General features: G+C 36.0%; 2 protein-coding genes across 3 annotated transcripts in view; one reads left to right on the forward strand and one right to left on the reverse strand.

Annotated features, from left to right (window-relative positions):
• Positions 1-1,500: 1,500 nt before the first annotated feature.
• Positions 1,501-5,755, reverse strand: LOC138308266 (transcription intermediary factor 1-beta-like). The gene is made up of 2 exons (XM_069249261.1): positions 5,676-5,755; positions 1,501-3,694 (listed from the first exon to the last, which is right to left on the reverse strand). Exon 2 carries the CDS (start codon positions 3,665-3,667, stop codon positions 1,691-1,693), a length of 1,977 nt encoding a protein of 658 aa, XP_069105362.1. The 5' UTR covers positions 3,668-3,694; positions 5,676-5,755; the 3' UTR covers positions 1,501-1,690.
• Positions 5,756-13,997: 8,242 nt separating this feature from the next.
• LOC138307279 (protein timeless-like) overlaps positions 13,998-20,791 on the forward strand; it is a 39,779-nt gene continuing 32,985 nt past the window's right edge. The window contains exon 1 of one of the 2 annotated variants that reach the window (XM_069247932.1): positions 13,998-14,116. The gene's annotated coding sequence lies outside the window, so the exon portion shown is untranslated. The remainder of the gene's footprint in view (positions 14,117-20,791) is intronic. The other variant, XM_069247933.1, reaches the window with a different exon arrangement.

Genomic DNA, 20,791 nt, shown 5'->3' on the forward strand with positions numbered 1-20,791 from the left:
ATTTCCATATAAACGACTTCTTCTCTGAAACCAAGCATGGGATAGCACCCATAATGCAATTGTAGCATCCTTATAGGGTGGGGACTCAAAATTGTACAAATAATAGGGCTGACCCCCCGGGGGCCTGAGGGGCGGGGTCAAAAGGGGCCAATTTGGCTATTTCCATATAAAGGACTTCTTCTCTGAAACTAAGCATGGTATAGCACCCATAATGCAATGGTAGCATCCTTTTAGGGTGGGAATTCAAAATTGCGCAAATGATAGGACTGACCCCCCGGGGGTCTGAGGGGCGGGGTCAAAAGGGGTCAAAAGGGGTCAATTTGGCTATTTCCATATAAATGACTTCTTCTCTGCAACTAAGCATGGCATAGCACCCATTATGCAATGGTAGCATCCTTATAGTGTTGGGATTCAAAATTGTGCAAATGATGGGGCTGACCCCCCGGGGGCCTGAAGGGTGGGGTCAAAAGGGTGGGGTCAAAAGGGGTCAATTTAGCTATTTCCATATAAACGACTTCTTCTCTGCAACTAAGAATGGAAGAGCACTTATAATGCAATGGTAGCATCCTTATAGGGTTGGGATTTGAAATTGTACAAATGATAGGGCTTACCCCCTGGCCTTAAACGGCAATATATGCAAGGTCAAAAAGGTCAATTAGGCTACTATTTTCATATAAATTACTTTGTCTCAGAACCTATGTAGTGGATAGCATAATTGTATGGTATCAATAGCATCATTGTTTGGTTGTGATTCAAAATTAAACTTTGTGAGTCAATTTTGCTTATTTTTCTAATTGTCAGAGTCTTGTGATAATTATTAACAAAAAACCAGGTGAGCGATACAGGCCTCTGGGCCTCTTGTTTCATAATGATTCTCTCTACTTTCGGTTTCTACTTCGTTCTGAGGACCTTTGCACTTTATAGATATTCACTTTAGCCCATTGATTATTATTATCATTATTATTTTTTTATTGGCCTCCAAATTGAAGAATACATAATGATAAAATACAACACATTAAAGTAGCAAAATATAATTACAAATTACGTAACATTCCACTCATGACTGTGCAATATGAAATGGTTATATAAACCTTGTTGAATAAGTTGGTATGCAACCTGTATTAATTGCACGTGGCATATCAAATTATACCACTTGTACAATATATTTTTACTACATACCCACGAGTGTAAGATCTATATCTAACGTGAACTGATGGATATTACCAAAGGCTTCTTACATATCAAATTATAGAACATCTGTAATTCATTGTACTTAGTAACATCGTGAACATAGTGATTCTTCTGGATTTTGAGATGAAATTTTAGAAAGTGAAAGATAAACAGACACGGGTCAGTAATTATTGTCTTATTTCAATCATCACACAAGTTGTTTGTTTCTATTGTAATTCATTGTATTGTATTATTCCTTGCTACATACTCACGAGTGTAAAATCTATATCTAACGTGAGGTGGTGAAAAATAACAAAGGCTTGTTATAACTCAAATTATAGAACATCTTTATTTCATTTTACATAGTGACAACATTTTAACATAGGTTGTTCTAGATTTTGAGACGTAGCTTTCTCATTTGAATAATCACAGTTATTTTGGGGATGTGATCTTTAATAGATTCTTATTTTTAGTAATACATCATTGTCATTTATTGTTATGTTTCACGGTTTCCTTTAATTCAGCAGAGTTGAAAGATACGAATGTAGTTACGATCATCAGCAGTAATATTCTTCTTGGAAACCACACATTTTTCACCATTAACAGCTATTGTCCTTGGATTCTGTATCCCATCTGTAGATGTCAACAGTTCCCGGACACGTATCCCATCCCCAGACATCTGCACGACGTTGTGTGATAAATAACCACACACGTAGATGTTTCCCTCCCTGTCTATGTCTATTCCTGTAGAACCTCTCACGACAACAACCTTCATCACGTCCGTGCGGCGTTTGTCTGGCGACAGTCTGGACACAGCGACTTGTCCGTCTGTGTTGTTATGAGTACTGACGAGTATGTCACCTCTCTCTGTATCATGTCCAAGGTTCCAGCATATGTCGTCATATTTGTATAACAAGTCTGTGGCTCCGTCCTGTGTTATACTGTACACTCCTCCACACTCATCACTCACTACAAACCTCCCGTCTCTATGTGTGATACCAATTATATTTTTCTTTGTGTTGATGACAGATGACAGAGATAGTTTCTTGTCCCCCACTTTTACCACATGTACACCTTTACCCCAGACAGCGACTGCCACAGTAGTGTTGTCCACCAAACACATATCATAGGGATTTTCAGGAACGGTCAACTGATCCAGGTACTGTCCTTCGTCTGTAAACAGTTTCAGTCTCTTGTTACCACAGTCACTAACTACTATGTTGTTATCTGGAAGGTACACAATTCCACATATATCATTAGTGGATTTATCAGCTGGAGTACTAACGTTGAACTCCCTTATCTCCTTCGCTTGGCGTTTTGACAGTGGCAGTGAATGGAAACCAGGATCTATAGGGAAACGTCGCCTCTGTTTCTCGATCACAATCTTCCCCAACATGTGATCACCTTGAGTGCCAGGTTTAGGAACCTGATGCTGAATACAGACGGATGTATAGGGCTCCCTCATGTCTTTGATCAGGTCCTGACATGACTCGATCTCGGCCTGTCCCCTCTGATACATCATTATAGCCTCCATGGGGTTGTTTTCCTCCACAGCTTTGACGGAGGATTTCATAGTATTTAGCATACCCTTCATCAGACGATTACATTGCCGTAACGACACCTCAATGTTCTCTTTCTCCTCTTTATACTTTGTGACCAAATCATCCGTGACGGCTTTCTGACATTCATCTAGTTCTTTCTCGATCCTCTGGCGTAGATCTGTGATGCTCTTCAGAACATCTTCTTGATTTTGAACCAAGGTTTGGATCTGTTCGTCAAAATCCTTAATCAACGACTTCATGGCCTCAGCCCCTTTCTTCAGCGTCTCTTTCGTGTCTCTTAGTTTTGTCCCAGTTTGTAACCTCTCTAAATAATCCTTGGCTGTCATCACCACTTCCTGTCCACACAGTCCATGGTATTTGATCATGCATACATGACACCCAAGACGTTGGTGTTTTTCACAATACCAAATGATTTTTTCTTCGTGTTGATCACATTTCGGAGCTGATTCCTCCGGTTTTGACTTGCTGATATCATACTCACTGATATCTAAGATATCACAGTCATTGTGTAGAATGTCATGATACTGTTCCTTACAGTGCGCACAAAAATGTACGTTCATCATTTTGCACCAGAACTTGGCTGGATTAGTCAGGGTACCTTTGGTCTGGCATGGTTTGCAGTATGGTAATTCAGATGAACGTTCCTTTAGCTGGATAAGGTCCTGGATCACGACATTAGTCGGGAACTGCTCCGCCCATTTCTCCTTTGGTTCAGATTGATTGACAGGAGAGGTCGTCCTCCGACAGATTGGACAGGGAAATGATGTACCTGACACCCTCTTCTCAGAAATTTCCTTGGCGATGTAAGTCCCAAGACATTCCTGACAGAAGCTGTGTAAACAAGGTAGGGACTTGGGTTGTTGAAGTCTTTCAAGGCAGATTGGACACTCAAGTAAGTGTAGGTCAAGTTCTGGAGGACGTCCGCCTTCAGCCATTGTAGTTATTGGTAGTGACCAAGATGTCTAAAAACAAATAATCATAAAAGCAATTAAATTGTATGCTTGATTAAAAAGTTTAGACTCAACAGTTTTAAGAAATGAATTACTTGTCATTTTAGCTGTGTTACATTTTGTTTGCTAGAAAAAGGAAAATGAATTTTACTTTATTCTTATATACTCATTTAATTCATGCTATTTTGATTTTTCCTTTCACTGACCTGTTACTATAAGATACTTTGACAGACCGTCATAACTAAAGTAAAACTCAAACGTAACACACTCGGCTAAGACGTCACAAATTATCATATACCAATGGGACTGAATTGCTCAGTGCTATCTGTTGATTATGGTGTATATATGTACTATACTAGGCCTTATAATATAGATAGTCATTTTAGTCAATTTAAAGATATTTCCATGTTTTACCTAGGTTAATTAAAAACGATGATAAATCTCAATTAACCCGGTACTTGAATAAACCTGGTAACCTTCATTAAAGTATTCTGACATGATTTAAGGTTTTTGGATCCTTGTTACCTCAGTCAAGGTCATTTTTTTGAGGACTTTTGGTATCTGGTCTCTAGGACTGTTAGATATTGACAAGAAATTGGTTTTAGATTTTACCTGTTTTATCCATGTGACCTAGAGTGAAGTTCAAGATCATTCATTTGAACGCATAAATATGGTAAAACCTAGCTTACCCCAGAATTCCCTAGATCCAATCTGAGGTATCTAAGATATATAAGTTATTGAGAAGTTCTGCTAATATTTTGGCCTATACGACACCCGTGATCATGTATGAAGTTCAAGATCATTTGTTACAAACACACTTGCTAACCTTTTTTTCTAATTCATCGTTGCATGCAATACCAGTACCAGGTCTGGCTATTGAAAAACATCCCTTTTGAATGAAGTCAATGTCATTTATTTGAATAAACTTAAATAGAAGCAAGCCAAAATGCAGTATTAAGTCTATGGGTTATTTTCTTGATTAGAAATCGTTTGAACAGATATATAGATACACCTACAGTGATGGTATATATATACACTGTATCTATTTAACTTCAGCGTGGATTCACAGGGAGCCAGTTCAATGAAAATGGATGTTGTCATCTATTTTTTTTTTTTGTATTTGGTGGATGGACTGATAAATATATCTAATAATCAGGTGATTTTTTTTCAGAAAATATGAGATATGAAAAATTAATAAAAAAAAATCAGTAAATATCCCAATAATTTTCAAAACCTCGTATTTTTTCGGAAAAAAATTCACATGACTATTAGGTATATTCATCGGTCCATCCACCAAATACAAGACATGTATGACAACATCAATTTTCCTTGAACTGAGCGCGGATTTGATGACAGACACCGAACTATGACATATAGGCTCATGATGTGACTAGCAAAAAAACAACAAAACTTGGCATTTAATTTTCTCACATTTAGGATCACAATGGATCGGCGTCAATAAACAGGAAGATAATAGAGTTTGTAAATACTTTATTTTCATTATGATTCTTTGTACTTTCGGTTTCTACTTCATTCTGGTGACCTTTGCACTTTATAGACATTCAATTGAAAACGACACGTCGTCCCAGTATACATATACATTAAGCTTTTTTATGATCTTTGGGCGAAACGACTAACAGTTACGTACACGAACTTTTACAGCTCCTTATCGTCCCCAGAAATTCACTTCCAAGATTCTGGAAGCAAAAATTCCATTGGTTCCTAATTATGGAATGTTGTCATTTATCAAACTGAGTGGTGATAGGGTCTGTATTTCAATCAGAGGATTTTTTTGTCATTGTGTTTCTCTCTACTTTCGGTTTCTACTTCGTTACCACTACTAACATAAAGATTACTTTGTCATTTTGTGATATAAATACAGTATATTTCATAATGTCATACACAAGATAGCCTAGTTATTGAACTGTAATGTCTAGTCGTTTGAATGGAAACACCGAATATACTGTATATAAACCGCGCAACTTTCACTCACCTTGCCCAGTTGCCACAGATCTGGGTGTATATCTATACGGAATGAAACGAAGGGAAGTAACTCTCGGTCTGAAACGCTGTCAACCCATTCGGCAAACTTCGGTTGTTTCCGGTAATAAGGCACTGGAATGGTGGATATCAATCTAATTAAAATTAGATTTGTAATTCCGCTCCCACTACCATACTCTATGTTACGCTTCAAAACTTGTATTGGTGCGTAACGTAATAACGCAGAGTATCGTAGTGGGAGCGGAATTACAAGTCTAATTTTAATTAGATTGCAGGTCATATGTACGTATTCGTATGATTTCATGATCGCTAAATACAGAAACATATATACATAGAGATTGGAAACTCCTTCTTTGTCTATGTTGACAGGCAGAGGGACCTCCAGTTTATAGACATTTCCCCTTGGCTTACTACATTTAAGTGTATTCTTTTAAACATGATACTTTTGCATCAACACAAAGTTTAAACATTATATTATGGTTTGATGTGATCAGTTTTCCCAATTGATGTTATTTAATATGATTTTTGAAAGTATCAAAATGAGCAATTTTCACCTGGTTTTTCGAAAATCAGGCATTCAAAACCGGAAGTGCATTTTGTTTTCTGCTAGTGTGTCCTAACCTGTATCTTTATATAAAAGGTCAATCCTGACTCATTGTGTTGCCCCAGTAACTATTCTTGCTGATTCCTTGTGTATTGATTCTAATTCATTGTTCAAAAAAGTTGGTAGAGAGTCCCATACGACGTCAGCATATTCAAGTATAGGCATAATATATGAGAAATGTATGCGTTCTAAAGTGTTTCTGAAGTTTTCGTAAAACTGCTAGTCTTTTAGATATAACTGGGTTTACATTAGTATTGGTCATACTTATTTGCGAGAGATTATTTTTGTAACTTTCTTACTGACTTATAACGATTGTTTTATTTGCATTAAATGTGACTAACCACTGAGTGGCGCATGGTTGGATTTTGAAGAGATCGTTGTTTATAACATTAGCTGCATTAATTGCATTCTCTATTACTAGATATAGAGTAGTGTCATCGGCGAATAAATTGATGTCATTAATAAATATTAAAAACAGTAAAGGTCCTAATATGGAGCCTTGAGGAACGCCAGATTTAATAGTGCTGTAATCTGAAAATTCTCCATTAATTACAACTCGTTGTTTTCTACTAGAGAGATAACTTTTAAACCACCCCAGAATGTTTCCCGTAATGCCTGCAGTGTTTAGTTTATATAGTAATCCCTTGTGCCATACGCGATATTAACGCTTTACTTATATCTAGAAAAATAATTTGTACTTCCTTTCCGTGATATAATGCTCTACCAATATGTCTTTAATGACATTTTAACAGTGATTTTCAGCAGATTCCCCACTTCTTAACCCTGACTGGTGCTCAGTGAAAAAGGAAGAATCACGCAGAAAGTTATTAACATGTTTAAAAATGCACCTTTCCATAACTTATAACATACAGAAATGTACTTATTAGTGAGATTGGACGATAATTGGAGACAATACTTGGGTCGTCCTTTTTAAATATGGGGATTACGTTTGCCCTTTTCCATACATCGGGATAACATTGATTACTTAATGATTCATTAAAAAAGATACAAAGAGGTCCTAATAATTGTCGTTTGCCTTCTTTGAATAATTTGCATCTAATCATATCGGGTCCGGTTGCTTTAGAAGCATCTATCATATCAATGGCGTCACACGTCTTGGGGTGTGATATTGATTTCATCAAGTTTGAAGGTATGATTATTATTAATATTTGGTATAGTTTGGTGTGAATCATCAAGTTCAGTTTGTTGGACGAAATAGTCATTAAGTATATTGGCCTTTTCTTTGTCAGTGGTGTATTCGATATTATTAAAATTCAAAGTTGGTATGTCAGTTGTTTTGCACGAGACCTTTGTTAGGGAGTTCAGGGTTTTCCACCATTTTCTGGACGAACTAGTAGATTGTAACTGGGAGGATATTCTATTATAGTAATTATTTTTTGCATTGCGGATAGCATCGACACAAGCATTTCTTACTTCCCTGTTTTTTCCCAGGGTAGAGGATTTTGTGTATGTTTAGCTTTAGCATGAATTCTTTTTCTAGCCCTGATTAATTTACGTATATAATTATGTATCCAGGGAGGATACATAATTTCGTAGTATCATCACTTTATTTGGTATAGTATCTAAGGCAACTCTTGATATCGTCATAGAAAGACAATCTGTAGTGTTATCAACTGACAATGCCTCTGTTTCGTTCCAGTTGACATTACTCAGTTTATCACGATAATAGGAAAAATCGCAATCTTTATATAGCCATATACGACGTTCAATATAACCACAATTTCAAATCTGCAATCACAAACCTGACAAAGTAATATTGTTGTATAACAAGTTATCTCCCTTTACAGTTGATACACGATGAAAAGGTGAAGAACGAAGGGAAGAGGTCGCGAGCAGACAAAGTCATGGACATGCTCTTCAATGCGTTTGAAAAACAGGTTTACAATGTAAAAGTCTGGTGACTCTGACTAAATAGCCAATTGTCTATTTTTTGGCTTACCAAGTTTTACCCCATTATTAAAAGATGCTCAAAGAATTTTCAAATATACTGTATAAGGAACCTGCAGAATAATACTGAATAATTCATAAATCAACAATATTTCGAAAGCACAATCTCCTTGATCATCTCTGCATTCTCGCTAAGATAATTTTTTAAAAGTTATGCCGAGAAATTGATAGCAGAGTGAGGATTGATCTGTAGGTACGAACACCTCCATTGGTTTATAATCACCGTCTAGAAAACGCTTGTATTTTTTATACGTTTGACTTTTGCCGCGTCATCAACTTTAAAACTGGCATAAGGAAAGCAACTCGTATTTAAAATGCATTTCATTTAATTTGAAGTCCCATTGCGGTCTTTCGATGAAGAGTAGGTGTGATAACGCCGGCCCAGAGGATAGGTATAGGTACAAGATATAGTTTAGATATTTTTTTCTTAGATAAATTAGAAGGGCTTCAAAATTATAGAATCTGGATAGGCTAGGTTCCTTCCTTTCCCCCTACTCTTGATGGGTAGCGCTAGTTACTGCTAGACGATGCCATGATAGGACCTTTTAGGATCTAGGAGTCGTCTTCCAAATTAATAGATATATAGGTATAGCAGACGACTCCTCACTCTATGCTTTCTCTATATACTTTGCTCTTCCTTCTCCATTTCCTATCTTGTCGCGTGCCCCGAAACGATAGCGTGACGGCACGTAAAACTCTTCACTTCACTTCGCTAATTTGAAGTATTAAAACGGTTTAAAGTGCACACGGAATGGTTTGGTATATAAGGTTTGATAAATGCGTCTTTGGATAAAATTTAGAATGGTGAAAGAACGAGTTTCAGAGCGATTACGGTATTAAGAGATAATGCGACTTTTCTCTAGAACACACCTGAAGCCCCAAGCCATTGACCCCGATTCGGGGACCCCTGACCTGTGACGTCACGAGGACAACGGGATCGAATCTACTCGCATAAGATAGAGAGGCAATTTTTGGTGTCTGCCATCTAATATAAACTATCTGTTTGTAAATATCGATTTTGAAGACACAAATACCAGTGTTCATGTCCGATACCTATTTAATATTATCCTTAATCACATATATGAGTTTGAAAAATGCTTGAAAACAGAGATTTATACAATGCATAAATGTATATTGATGTACCTGTCTTAGATAAATGAACATGTACATCTCTACTTAATTACTGCATAATTAATACACAATATACACAATAAAATGTTCATAATAATCCATGTACGTTGTATATCTGCGGTGGTTGGAATCACATATATGTGAATATTATATCAAGGATTCTTGATTATGTTATCCAAAGCCCGACTCGGGTCTTTGAATGTCTACTGGTCAAACCCGCTTAACAGATTTCTGATTTTTTTTATAAAACCTGCCCATACGATTAAGTTATGATTCCAAACAGACTTTTTTGCATATATGTAATTGCATCTACTAATTGCGTTATATCTGAAACCGATCTATTTGTTTTTTGACGAAATACATTTAGCTTACATATAATACAGTACACTCGACGACTTGTTGATATTTCGCTCAAGTTCATTCATTAATGTCTTTAATTGAAAAATAAATCATGCACGGGTCAGACGAAAACAATGAGACTGAAGATGTCTATGTGACAAGTCTAATCCAAGTAGCAGATATCAAGTAGAGAACGTGCTGCGCTAATCTCTATACCTGTATACTGCAGTAACTAAACCGCGTGGTCAACCGAGAATAATGAGGGGGCTTACCAGATTACGTAAGAAAGGTGTAATGGTATCGCTATAATATATAATGTATAATGTAATATTTGTTTACACTTAAAAATCCCTGGTTTGCAGTAAAATATACCGTTCCAACATAACATATAACAAGTGTATCAATTACTAGATGTACAGTATATATTTCAGAATGACTCATTATACATCTGTCTTTTATATATGTTCTGGTTACACGTAAATGTATTTTTATAACAAAAACTACAAAATTATTTACAAATGGCATGTCAAAAGAACAATGCAAATATAATGCTCAATGTCAGAATTTTGATATTTCTGATAGTTGCTAGATTTCGGATATCCATTTTTTTACTCTCCTCCTAATGTATGCCTATGATATCTACGTGTATTTAACTATGAAATACATTTAAAACATTTTCTTTTCGTTACATGTATGTTGGTTCTTGAAATCAGAAACATATATACATATATATTTCTGTTGAAATCCATAGGCCTAGAGAGAATTTTTAATTATACAGAAACATATTCAAATGAATAATTATATAATTTTAGATCACATTATGAAAATGGAATATTCCCGAGGTTTGATAATTTAGAAAGTTGTTAAAACAGAGATAAGATCTCTAGTTAAATGTACCAGAAACATAAATAACGTATACATGTTTCCGCTAACCTATATATGTATTTAGCCTAATTTCAGTTGTAATATTTCCTATTATATATATAATTAAATCGTCAACATAACTGTATACTGTATATATATTTGTAAAATTCTCGTAACCCCATTTCAGGAATACATATATGTCCCCCTTTGTGCTATAACCCCACTACCAAACACATCACTGCTGTTGTCCTCGTGACGTCACATCCGGTTATTCCCCAAATCAGCATTCGATATACAGGTAAAATCGGTACTGAAGCGGCCGATTTTGATGCGGTTTCAACATTCTTGTCAGGAGATCAAACAAAATAACATATGCAAATATTATTTTCCGTTCCGTGTACTATTTAAGTTCATTTTACACTAAAATTTAACAAGTAATATATAGTTTTATGGTAATGAAATGGTATATTTCGTTGAAGAGAATGTGTTTAAAGTTTGAAGCGAGGGCGAGAGCCACCATATTGAACAATAATAAAATTTACTAACCCCCTGTAAAGTGATAGGGGGTCACCACGTGACAGTTCTCTGCCAATTATTTAGGGACTAATGGAATCTAACATGGGTCTGTGAAGTGGATATGGATATCTCAACCCGAGTGAAAAATTTTGGCCGGTCAACCCGAGGCTTGCTGAGGGTTGACGGCCAAAATCTTTCACGAGAAATCTTTCTGCATTGATAAAAAATGATGGATAACTTAACATATTTGTCGAGGCTCTGTTGAGAGTGACCACTCTATTCGCCGATCACATGAAAAAAATCTAAGAATCACTGTCGTTGTTTTCTCAATTTTATGATTAAAAAAAGGCCGTGGTGCGACCATGGTGTGATATTGCTACAAGTAGACTGAAAAAAAATTCTGGAAAATAAAGCCAAAATTTTATTTGTTACAATTATACTCTTCAGAAAATAATACAGTTTGACGACATAAAACATGATTGTGATACCGTTTTCGATAAAAAAAAAGGGGGGACACTCTCTTACACCTTTACAGGGCAATTTTAATTTGGCTATAGCACAGGCCCCTGGGACCTTTTGGATTTTTGTAGCGTATTTCAAGGTTTTGCATCAATTTTACTACATATGACATTTATGTTTTGCGGGAAAATTTCCATTGTTCGTGAAAGAGGTCCTTTATCTCAACTTTGTACATATTATCAATCGTCAATATATACACACAGTTTGTTTAGGGGTTTTTTTTCTTCATATTTTAGGGTACCAATATTGATCATATTAAACCGATTGCAAATTTATATAAACCAGCGACATGGATATATAAACTCGCTGAATTTATTTTGACTAATTTGTTATCAGTGCCTGAAAACCTCCGTTTTTTAATCTCTCGCTTCGGCGATAACTATTTCTGACTGTGCAAAGTTCGTCAGGTAGCTGTGTACACGTGAACAATATTAAGGAGAAACAAATAATGTTAGATATGATCTGAAATATCATAAATGACCCTTTTAAACACTTAGTGGAGGGAGTTCGATCTCTTATAAGTCAAGATGTCAGTGGCGTAGGAAGATGAAACGTAATCGGGGGAGGGGCGGGCTTAATATTTCGTAACACCCCCACCCCACCCCCCTCTCCCTCGCGCGCCCCGTATCCACAGGAGAAACTTGATATACTTTTTTTTCATATACCATTACATATAATCCTTGTACACATATATAGACAGTGGCGTCGCCAACAGGAAATTAATGAATACGCAAACTAGCGTGCGAGTTTGGGAGTCCAGTATCTCCTGGAAAAATATTACGATATATAGATTGACTGAGATGAGTTTTACAATGTATTTTGATGATTCTTCGAGTGCCGAAGACGTGATATTTTGGTGTATGGATGATCCGGGGGGTCTCCCACGCCACGAGAAAAAATTGTATGATTTAGAATGACTGAGAGGAGTCTTACGATGCATTTTGTTGAAGTTGCGAGCGCCGAAGGCTCGAGATTTTGGCGTTGGGGGGTCCGGGAATTTTTTTTTTACGATTTAGAATGGCTGAGAAGAGTTTTACTTCGCTGATACTTCGCTGATGGCGGCCTCGTTGAAAGTGTACACACTTGTAGAGAGGCAGAGATGCATCTTAATTTTTGGAATTTGCGAGAGCCGAAGGCGCGAGAAGATTTTGGTGTTTGAGGGGTGCGGAGGTCTCCTCCTCCCCCTCCCCCGGAAAAAATTGTACTTATTAGTATGGTTTAGATGAGTTTTACGATGCAATTTGTTGAATTTGTTGAGCAACGAAGGCGCAAGATTTTGTTGTTGGGAGGGGGGGGGGGGTGTCATGGGTTCTCCCCCGGGAAAAAAAAGGATCATGGTCGGATCACATCTTCATTTGTGAAACAGTTTCATCAAGACAGAACTTATTACGAACAATGAAACATAAACTAGATAGAAATTCACCAAAAACATTATATCTCTTCTATATCAGATCAATTTTATTGCCCCCCCCCCCCCCCCCATTTGAGGGTATTAATCGCCTCCTATCCCCATTATCTATAACAAATGGCTACACCAGTTTGGAATTTAATAAATTTGTGTTTATTTTCTAAACCAGAACTGATTCAAAATTATCAACAAAATCGATAATGTTACTAGTGAGAACATGTGTACTCCAATGAGACACACAGGTACAAGAGGTCATAATAAAAAACTCTACAAGAAACCCTTTCGTCTCAACTCGGCAAGAAATGTTTTCAGTAACAGGATAGTGGAGTCCTGGAATTCTCTCTCTGTTGATGTGGTCAATGCTGAAAACCTGAAAATTTTCAAAAATAGGCTAAACAAGCACTGGAAAAACCACGTCACGAAATTTTCACCATCAACCTAGGAAAGACATTATATTATACTTAAACCTAGGACATGCTATTAAGGATTTAAGCAATCTTTGAATATTTTACCATTATTGTAAATATCACTATACATCTTTACAAGCCGTTTGTGGCTTTCCAATGATGTTGGACTGATGAGAAACTGATGAGAAACTGATTCACGCCAGTTTTATTTTTGGAAAATTATTTGTTTTGCGTCAATGGGCATTAAAGGACTCGTCGGTCGGCTTGGCAACGGTCATATTAATTAGCCTACATTGTATTTCTGGTGGATTCACATGTTTCCCAGATCTAGACCACATGCATGTCTACACGGAGTTCATCTGTTATGTCTACAGATATATCTTACAGTCAATAGCTTATCATATTAAAATAAAATCTATAGTGCTCTTTGAACTATTTCAATATTACAGAAAATGCAGTAGGCCTAAGTTGCATCGTTTTAACACGCGACACGTGACTGTCACACACGTGTTGTGTGTGTGGAAGGTCGGTCCCATATATTGCGCAGCCGACATGCGCAATGGTTTTTATTAAGATGGCGGAAAAACAAAACACAGCATAGGCTACTCCGCTGTTGGAAAATCTTTGTGATTTACAACTGAACGCCATACGTCTGATAGATTCAGATATTAAAGTAGGTAAGATAAATATTTTTTGTTTATTGTGGTACTATTAATCCTATCCAAATGCGAGGTTCAGTTCGAATTTACTATCTTAAGTTTTCACACTGTTACATATATATATATATATATATTTGCCAGGTAAGTCAATTATCATGTCGAGACGATTCGTCCCTAAGCAATACTTGCTTTAATATATATGTACGTTTGGAAAAAAACGTGACATAAAGTTTGTAATGATGATGCTAAATTACACTTAAAATCAGCAATCTTTTATGTTAAGTGCATGAATCGCTAATTAGACCTTTATTAGAAATATTTGGACAACTCGTCCCAAAAAGAAACCCAGTTTGTTGCACAACTAGATCTAGTTATACGATGAAATCGCCGATATGACAAGACTACCCTAACAAGTTTAACTTGACTTTTAAAGATTTTGTCCTTCACTGTAGATGCTGTTTGTTTTAACTTCTTCCTTACAAGATAAAAAATATTGACATTTTAACATCTGAAGCATCGTAGCTTCACTCACGTGTCCCACACGTGTGCGAGACACGTGAACATATGTAGGTTTGCGAGTACTGCATATTATGAAATGAAATTCGACAGCATCACGTTTTGGATTTAATGTTTGTATTCTTAAGGGAAAAACATATAGTTAAATTATTTTATTTATTCTGAATATCTATATAGCAAATGACCTACAATTAAGTACTGATGTGTAGTCTACTGATCGAGGATATATGTAGCAAGCCCTTAGAAGTTGCTACATATGTAGGAGCCTTATAGAGGAGTGTCAGCTAGGCCTATATATGGTTTCCATAGCAGCGGTTTATGGTAGTATCGTCTTGATTATGAGTATACATTAATTAGAAATCTAATTAGAGAGCATAAAATTTATTTAATATTAGAGGTATGAGATGTCAATTAATGTATATATATAAGATGTCAATGTATATGATATGTCATGTATATGATATGTCAATGTATATGAGATGTCAATGTATATGATATGTCATGTATATGATATGTCAATGTATATGATATGTCAATGTATATGATATGTCATGTATATGAGATGTCAATGTATATGATATGTCATGTATATGAGATGTCAATGTATATGATATGTCATGTATATGAGATGTCAATGTATATGAGATGTCAATGTATATGATATGTCATGTATATGAGATGTCAATGTATATGATATGTCATGTATATGAGATGTCAATGTATGAGATGTCAATGTATATGAGATGTCAATATTGACAATTTGTTGATTGTTATCACATTCTGCTTTACTAAATATATTTTTACTTTGTATGAAAAAGTTCAGTTCTTTGCAATTGTTATATCTTACATTTAAGGCCTAGAAGAAAAAAAATGTTGTGTTTCCGCTTTCCTGAACCAACCTTTTTTTAGCCAAAATCGCTTTTTGTCCGTGGTCCGTCATCCGTCCTTCCGTCTGTCCTTTCGTCAGTCCTTCCGTCCGTTAACAATTCTTGTTACCGCTATTTCTCAGAAAGTACAGAAGGGATCTTTTTTAAATTTCACATGTAGGTTCCCCTAGGGGTCTATAGCTAGTTGTGCATATTGTATTTTGGGACCAATCAGTCAACAAGATGGCCGACGGGCTGCCATCTTGAATTTTGATAGTTAAAGTTTGTTACCGCTATTTCTCAGAAATTACTGAAGGGATCTTTCTCAAATTACACATGTAGGTTCCCCTAGGGGTCTAGTTGTGCATATTGTATTTTGGGACCAATCGGTCAACAAGATGGTCGACAGGCCGCCATCTTGGATTTTGACAATTGAAGTTTGTTATCGCTATTTACCAAAAAGTACTAAAGTGATCATTGTCAAATTGCATGTGCAGGTTCCCCTAGGGGTCTAGTTGTGCATATTGCATTTTGGGACCAATCGGTCAACAAGATGGCCGACAGGCCGCCATCTTGGATTTTGATAGTGAAAGTTTGTTACCGCTATTTCTCAGAAAGTGCTGAAGGGATTCTTCTCAAATTTCACATGTAGGTTCCCCTAGGGCTCCAGTTATGCATATTGAATTTTGGTACCGATCGGTGAACAAGATGGCCGACAGGGTGCCATCTTGAATTCGGGAAGTTGAAGCTTGTTACCGCTATTTCTCAGAAAGTACTGAAGTGATATGTCTCAAATTTTATATGTAAGTTCCACTAGGACCTTAGTTGTGCATATTGCATTTTCGGACTGATCGTCAAAAAGATGGCCGACAGGTAGCCATATATATATGCATCATGGATTTATATAATTGTAGTTTGTTACTGTTATGTATCTCAGAAAGTACTCAAAGGATCTTTCTCCATATGTAGTAATATGTAGTAAAAGTTTGAAAAGCAGAGAAAAGATCCCTCTTTCGTTTGTCAGACATAGATCATTCTTTGGTGGGAGCCAAGATCCCTCTGGTTAACCTACAAACCCTAATTTTTTTTGGGGGTCATCCGGAAAATCACAGAAATTCCGTCTTCGTTATTATTGTTTCACACTCACTTCTTGTAAATGTTTGTATATATAGCCTAGAGCATAAATATTCAAAAATTGAAATCTCAAATCATTTACAACCATAATGTTCCAATATGAAATTCTTGTTTATGTTAACTGACGCGTGAATCTGTTTGAGAAAAAGCTAGGCAATGATCGCAACCTATTTGCAATAACTAAACATGATCATGATTGTGTCTTGAATTTTGATTCTAGATAACGAACAAATTTAGTTAAATTTCCCCTAACAATATGAGATTACGATCGTGATTAACTTCAAAGGGCAGATAGAAAGTGTTATGACAATGTGCTAGTGTAGGAATTCGAAAATGGCAAAGGGTGATGAAGCCATCCGTTCACCGGGCCTTGAATGTTTTGAGAATTATTTTGGTATTTTTAGTCCACCATCATTAGATGGTGGGCTATTCAAATCGCTTTTTGTCCGTGGTCCGTCGTCCATCCTTCCGTCCATCTGTCCGTCCGTCAGTCCGTCCGTTAACAATTCTTGTTATCGCTATTTCTCGGAAAGTACTGGAGGGATCATTCTTAAATTTCATATGTAGGTTCCCCTTGGGCCCTAGTTGTGCATATTGCTTTTGGGACTGATTGGTCAACAAGATGGCCGCCAGGCAGCCATCTTGGATTTTGATAGTTAATGTTTGTTATCGCTATTTCTCAGAAAGTACCAAAGGGGTCATTCTCAAATTTCATATGTAGGTTCCTCTGGGGCCTTTGTTGTGCAAATTGCGTTTTGGGACTGATTGGTCAACAAGATGGCCGCCAGGCAGCCATCTTGTATTTTGACAATTGAAGTTTGTTACCGCTATTTCCCAAAAAGTACTAAAGTGATCATTGTCAAATTGCATGTGCAGGTTCCCCTAGGGGTCTAGTTGTGCATATTGCATTTTGGGACTGATCGCTCAACAAGATGGCCGACAGGCCGCCATCTTGGATTTTGATAGTGAAAGTTTGTTACCGCTATTTCTTATAAAGTACTGAAGGGATCTGCCTCAAAAGTCAAGTGCAGATTCCCCTAGGACCCTAGTCTTACAAATTGCATTTTGGATGAACAAAATGGGCGTCATCTTGGATTCTGATAGTTGAATTTTGTTACCGCTATTTCTCAGAAAGTACCAAAGCGATCTGTCTCAAATTTCATAACAAGGTTCCCATATATAGGGCTTTAGTATTGCATATTGCATTTTGGGAACGATCTGTAAACAAGGCTGCAATCTTAGTTTTTGATAATTTTAAGTTTGTTACCGCTATTTCATAGAAAGTACTGAAGGGATCTGTTTCAAATTTTTTATGTCGGTTTCCCTAGAGCCCTATACTAGTTGTGCATATTGCATTTTTGGACTGATCGGTAAACAAGATGGCCAACAGGCTGCCATCTTAGATTTTGATAATTGAAGTTTGTTACCGCTATTTCTCAGGAAGTACTGAAGCAATCTGTTTCAAATTTTATATGTAATATGTTTGAAAAAGTTTGAAAAGCAGAGAAAAGATTCCTCTTTCCAATGTCAGACATAGATCATTCTTTGGTGGGCGCCAAGATCCCTCTGGGATCTCTTGTATAAATAAGGATTGTATTTTTGATACATTCCAACTTGGTTGGATTGTATATATAATGTATGAAAAATATGATTACGAATTCCTGGGGACCCTTCAAATATATATGTTCATGTTAATTGGGTTAACATTTAGTATTATATTATAAAGGGATAATTTAACAAGGCTAATTCTGTTACATAACCATGAAGCTAAATATGACGTAAATCTATCGATCTACTTTCCTTATGAAACATATAACAAGGAGTATTGACTAATGCCACGACATTGTTAAGTATTTTGATTGATACCTTTGAAATTCCAAATTGTTGATCAATACGATTATGCAGGTATAACTTGAATGCTGTTCATACCCGTACCCGAGCCAAAGTCACGTACATTAATCAAATGCAATACAAAACCATTGAGAAGTAGGTGAAATTATATTTAGTTAATGGCTTCGCCGGGGATATCTACCTAATTTACACGGGCTCCATTATCATTATATATACCCTCATAACCTCAACAAAATAAAAATCTATTCCTTATATTTACAGTTTTGCATATTTTTTATTAAAATACCCATATTTTTTCTCTCTCCCGTCATCGTCAACGAATTTGATTTAACAGCTGATTGGAATCGAGTCATTCATATGTTCCCACCAAAAGTGGGGTCATGACCCCACATTGCTATGCCATCAACTTTTCCCGTAACAATAGAACCGCTGCGCGTGTTGTGCTATCATTATACATTGATAATGATAATACTAGAAAGCATGATTATTGAGTCCATGTCAGTGCAAACTGTAAGTATACAAGAATATGCACCAAATAACCTAAACACGCTATATATATATATATATATATATATATATATATATATAGCCACTGTAAAAGCGATTTGAGTAGTTCTAGACGAAAATTTCTTTACTACACTGGCAAGGGCCTTGGTTAACGTTCGGCATGCAAGACATCCGACCAAAGCTGATAATTATGCACCATGGCATGGCCAGTTAAAAATGTTATACTTTTTAATCATAAAACAATATACCGTTACAGTTACAGAACAAGATGTTTTCATAATACCTTAAATACATGAACAAATTGGCAAAAAATATCAAAGAATATCATAATCTTCATAGACACATATCAAATGGTCAAAATGATTTTTTGGAAGCAAAATTTAAAGATAGTTGGTGTAGATGGGAACCTCTTATAGACTTTGATATATGAACTCTTAAATGATGCAAAAAATAAAAAACCTATGATAATTACTTGGGTAATTTAAATCCTGACAACTAATTATTTTTACAATAAATCTTTTACCATTAGATAAAAATGACATAAAATCCACATCTCGACTATATCCTCCTATACAACTATGTCCTGTACATGCATGTCCAACCTATCTTCTCCCCCTCATTCTAAATGTTATAATATGATTATAGATACATTATATGTCTGAGAATGTGGTGTATGGAAATCTCTGAATGTATATGTAATAATGAAAGTAAACTTTTAGGTATATATATATATGAGTATATGTGTACATATATATGTGTGTATGTGTGTGAAGGGTTGCATTGTAAAAGCTTAAGCTTAATTATGAATACGAATGTGATATAAAATTGGTACAAATGAAATACTTTTGTTTTTATAGCTATCATGGTAGAATGTTTGCAATCTTTTTTCTGTATTGTCTCTGTAAAATTGAAAATGATTTCAAAAATATGAAATATTTGTTGAGGTGATCTCTGATTTGATCACTGCCAGCAGACGTCGGGGGATGGAATTATTATACAGAGTTGTCACATACTGACGAGAAGCGAACTTTGTATATATTGCAGCAAAAAGTTCACCAGTTGTGTTGATGTTTCAGGGTTGGTTTTTTAACGTTTTTTTAAATCTTAAGCCATGCATACATGTTTTCAATACATAACTGTCTGGAGACTGTGCTTGTTATGTAATATAATTATAAGGAATGTTATATATATATTTGTTTGCTTGATATATTGGTTAGTTACATGTGCCCGATGAACAGGAGCATTATATATTATCATCCTGGAAACGATAACTCCATCTGAAAAATGGTGGGCAATAACACGTCAAAAATTGTTAGCAAGGACATGTGAATACATGTATTTCTGTGCATTAATATTATATACCATATTTGACCCAATAAGCGCCCAGGGCGCTTAAAAATTGATAAAAATGAAAAGGTGCTAATAAGTCAAAATTACCCGGTATTGCAAATCTATAATGTTTATGTAATTTTGGTCCTTATTTATGACTGGGCAATTGAAACTGAGGCCTCAAAAAGGGGGAGGGGCGCTTATAGGGACATGGGCGCTTATTGGGTCGATTATGGTATGTTACCATCAATTTTGCATAGAGTCCTCGTGCAGTTTTAACAAATACATCCCCAAATCATAACTGATACCCGGCGTTGTTGGAGAGGACAAATGCACTGAGATAGATACGACTCTCTGACTGTTCTCCAAACATATACATGTATATGAAAATATAATTGTCACCAACAACTACTTGAGATTATAATTATTTACTTGAGATTAATTTGTACTCTGAAAATATCACAGTATTTCAGCAAGACCAGAATTGATA

The sequence above is a fragment of the Argopecten irradians genome, chromosome 14 (assembly GCF_041381155.1).
Source record: "Argopecten irradians isolate NY chromosome 14, Ai_NY, whole genome shotgun sequence".
In the NCBI taxonomy this organism is placed as follows: domain Eukaryota; kingdom Metazoa; phylum Mollusca; class Bivalvia; order Pectinida; family Pectinidae; genus Argopecten; species Argopecten irradians.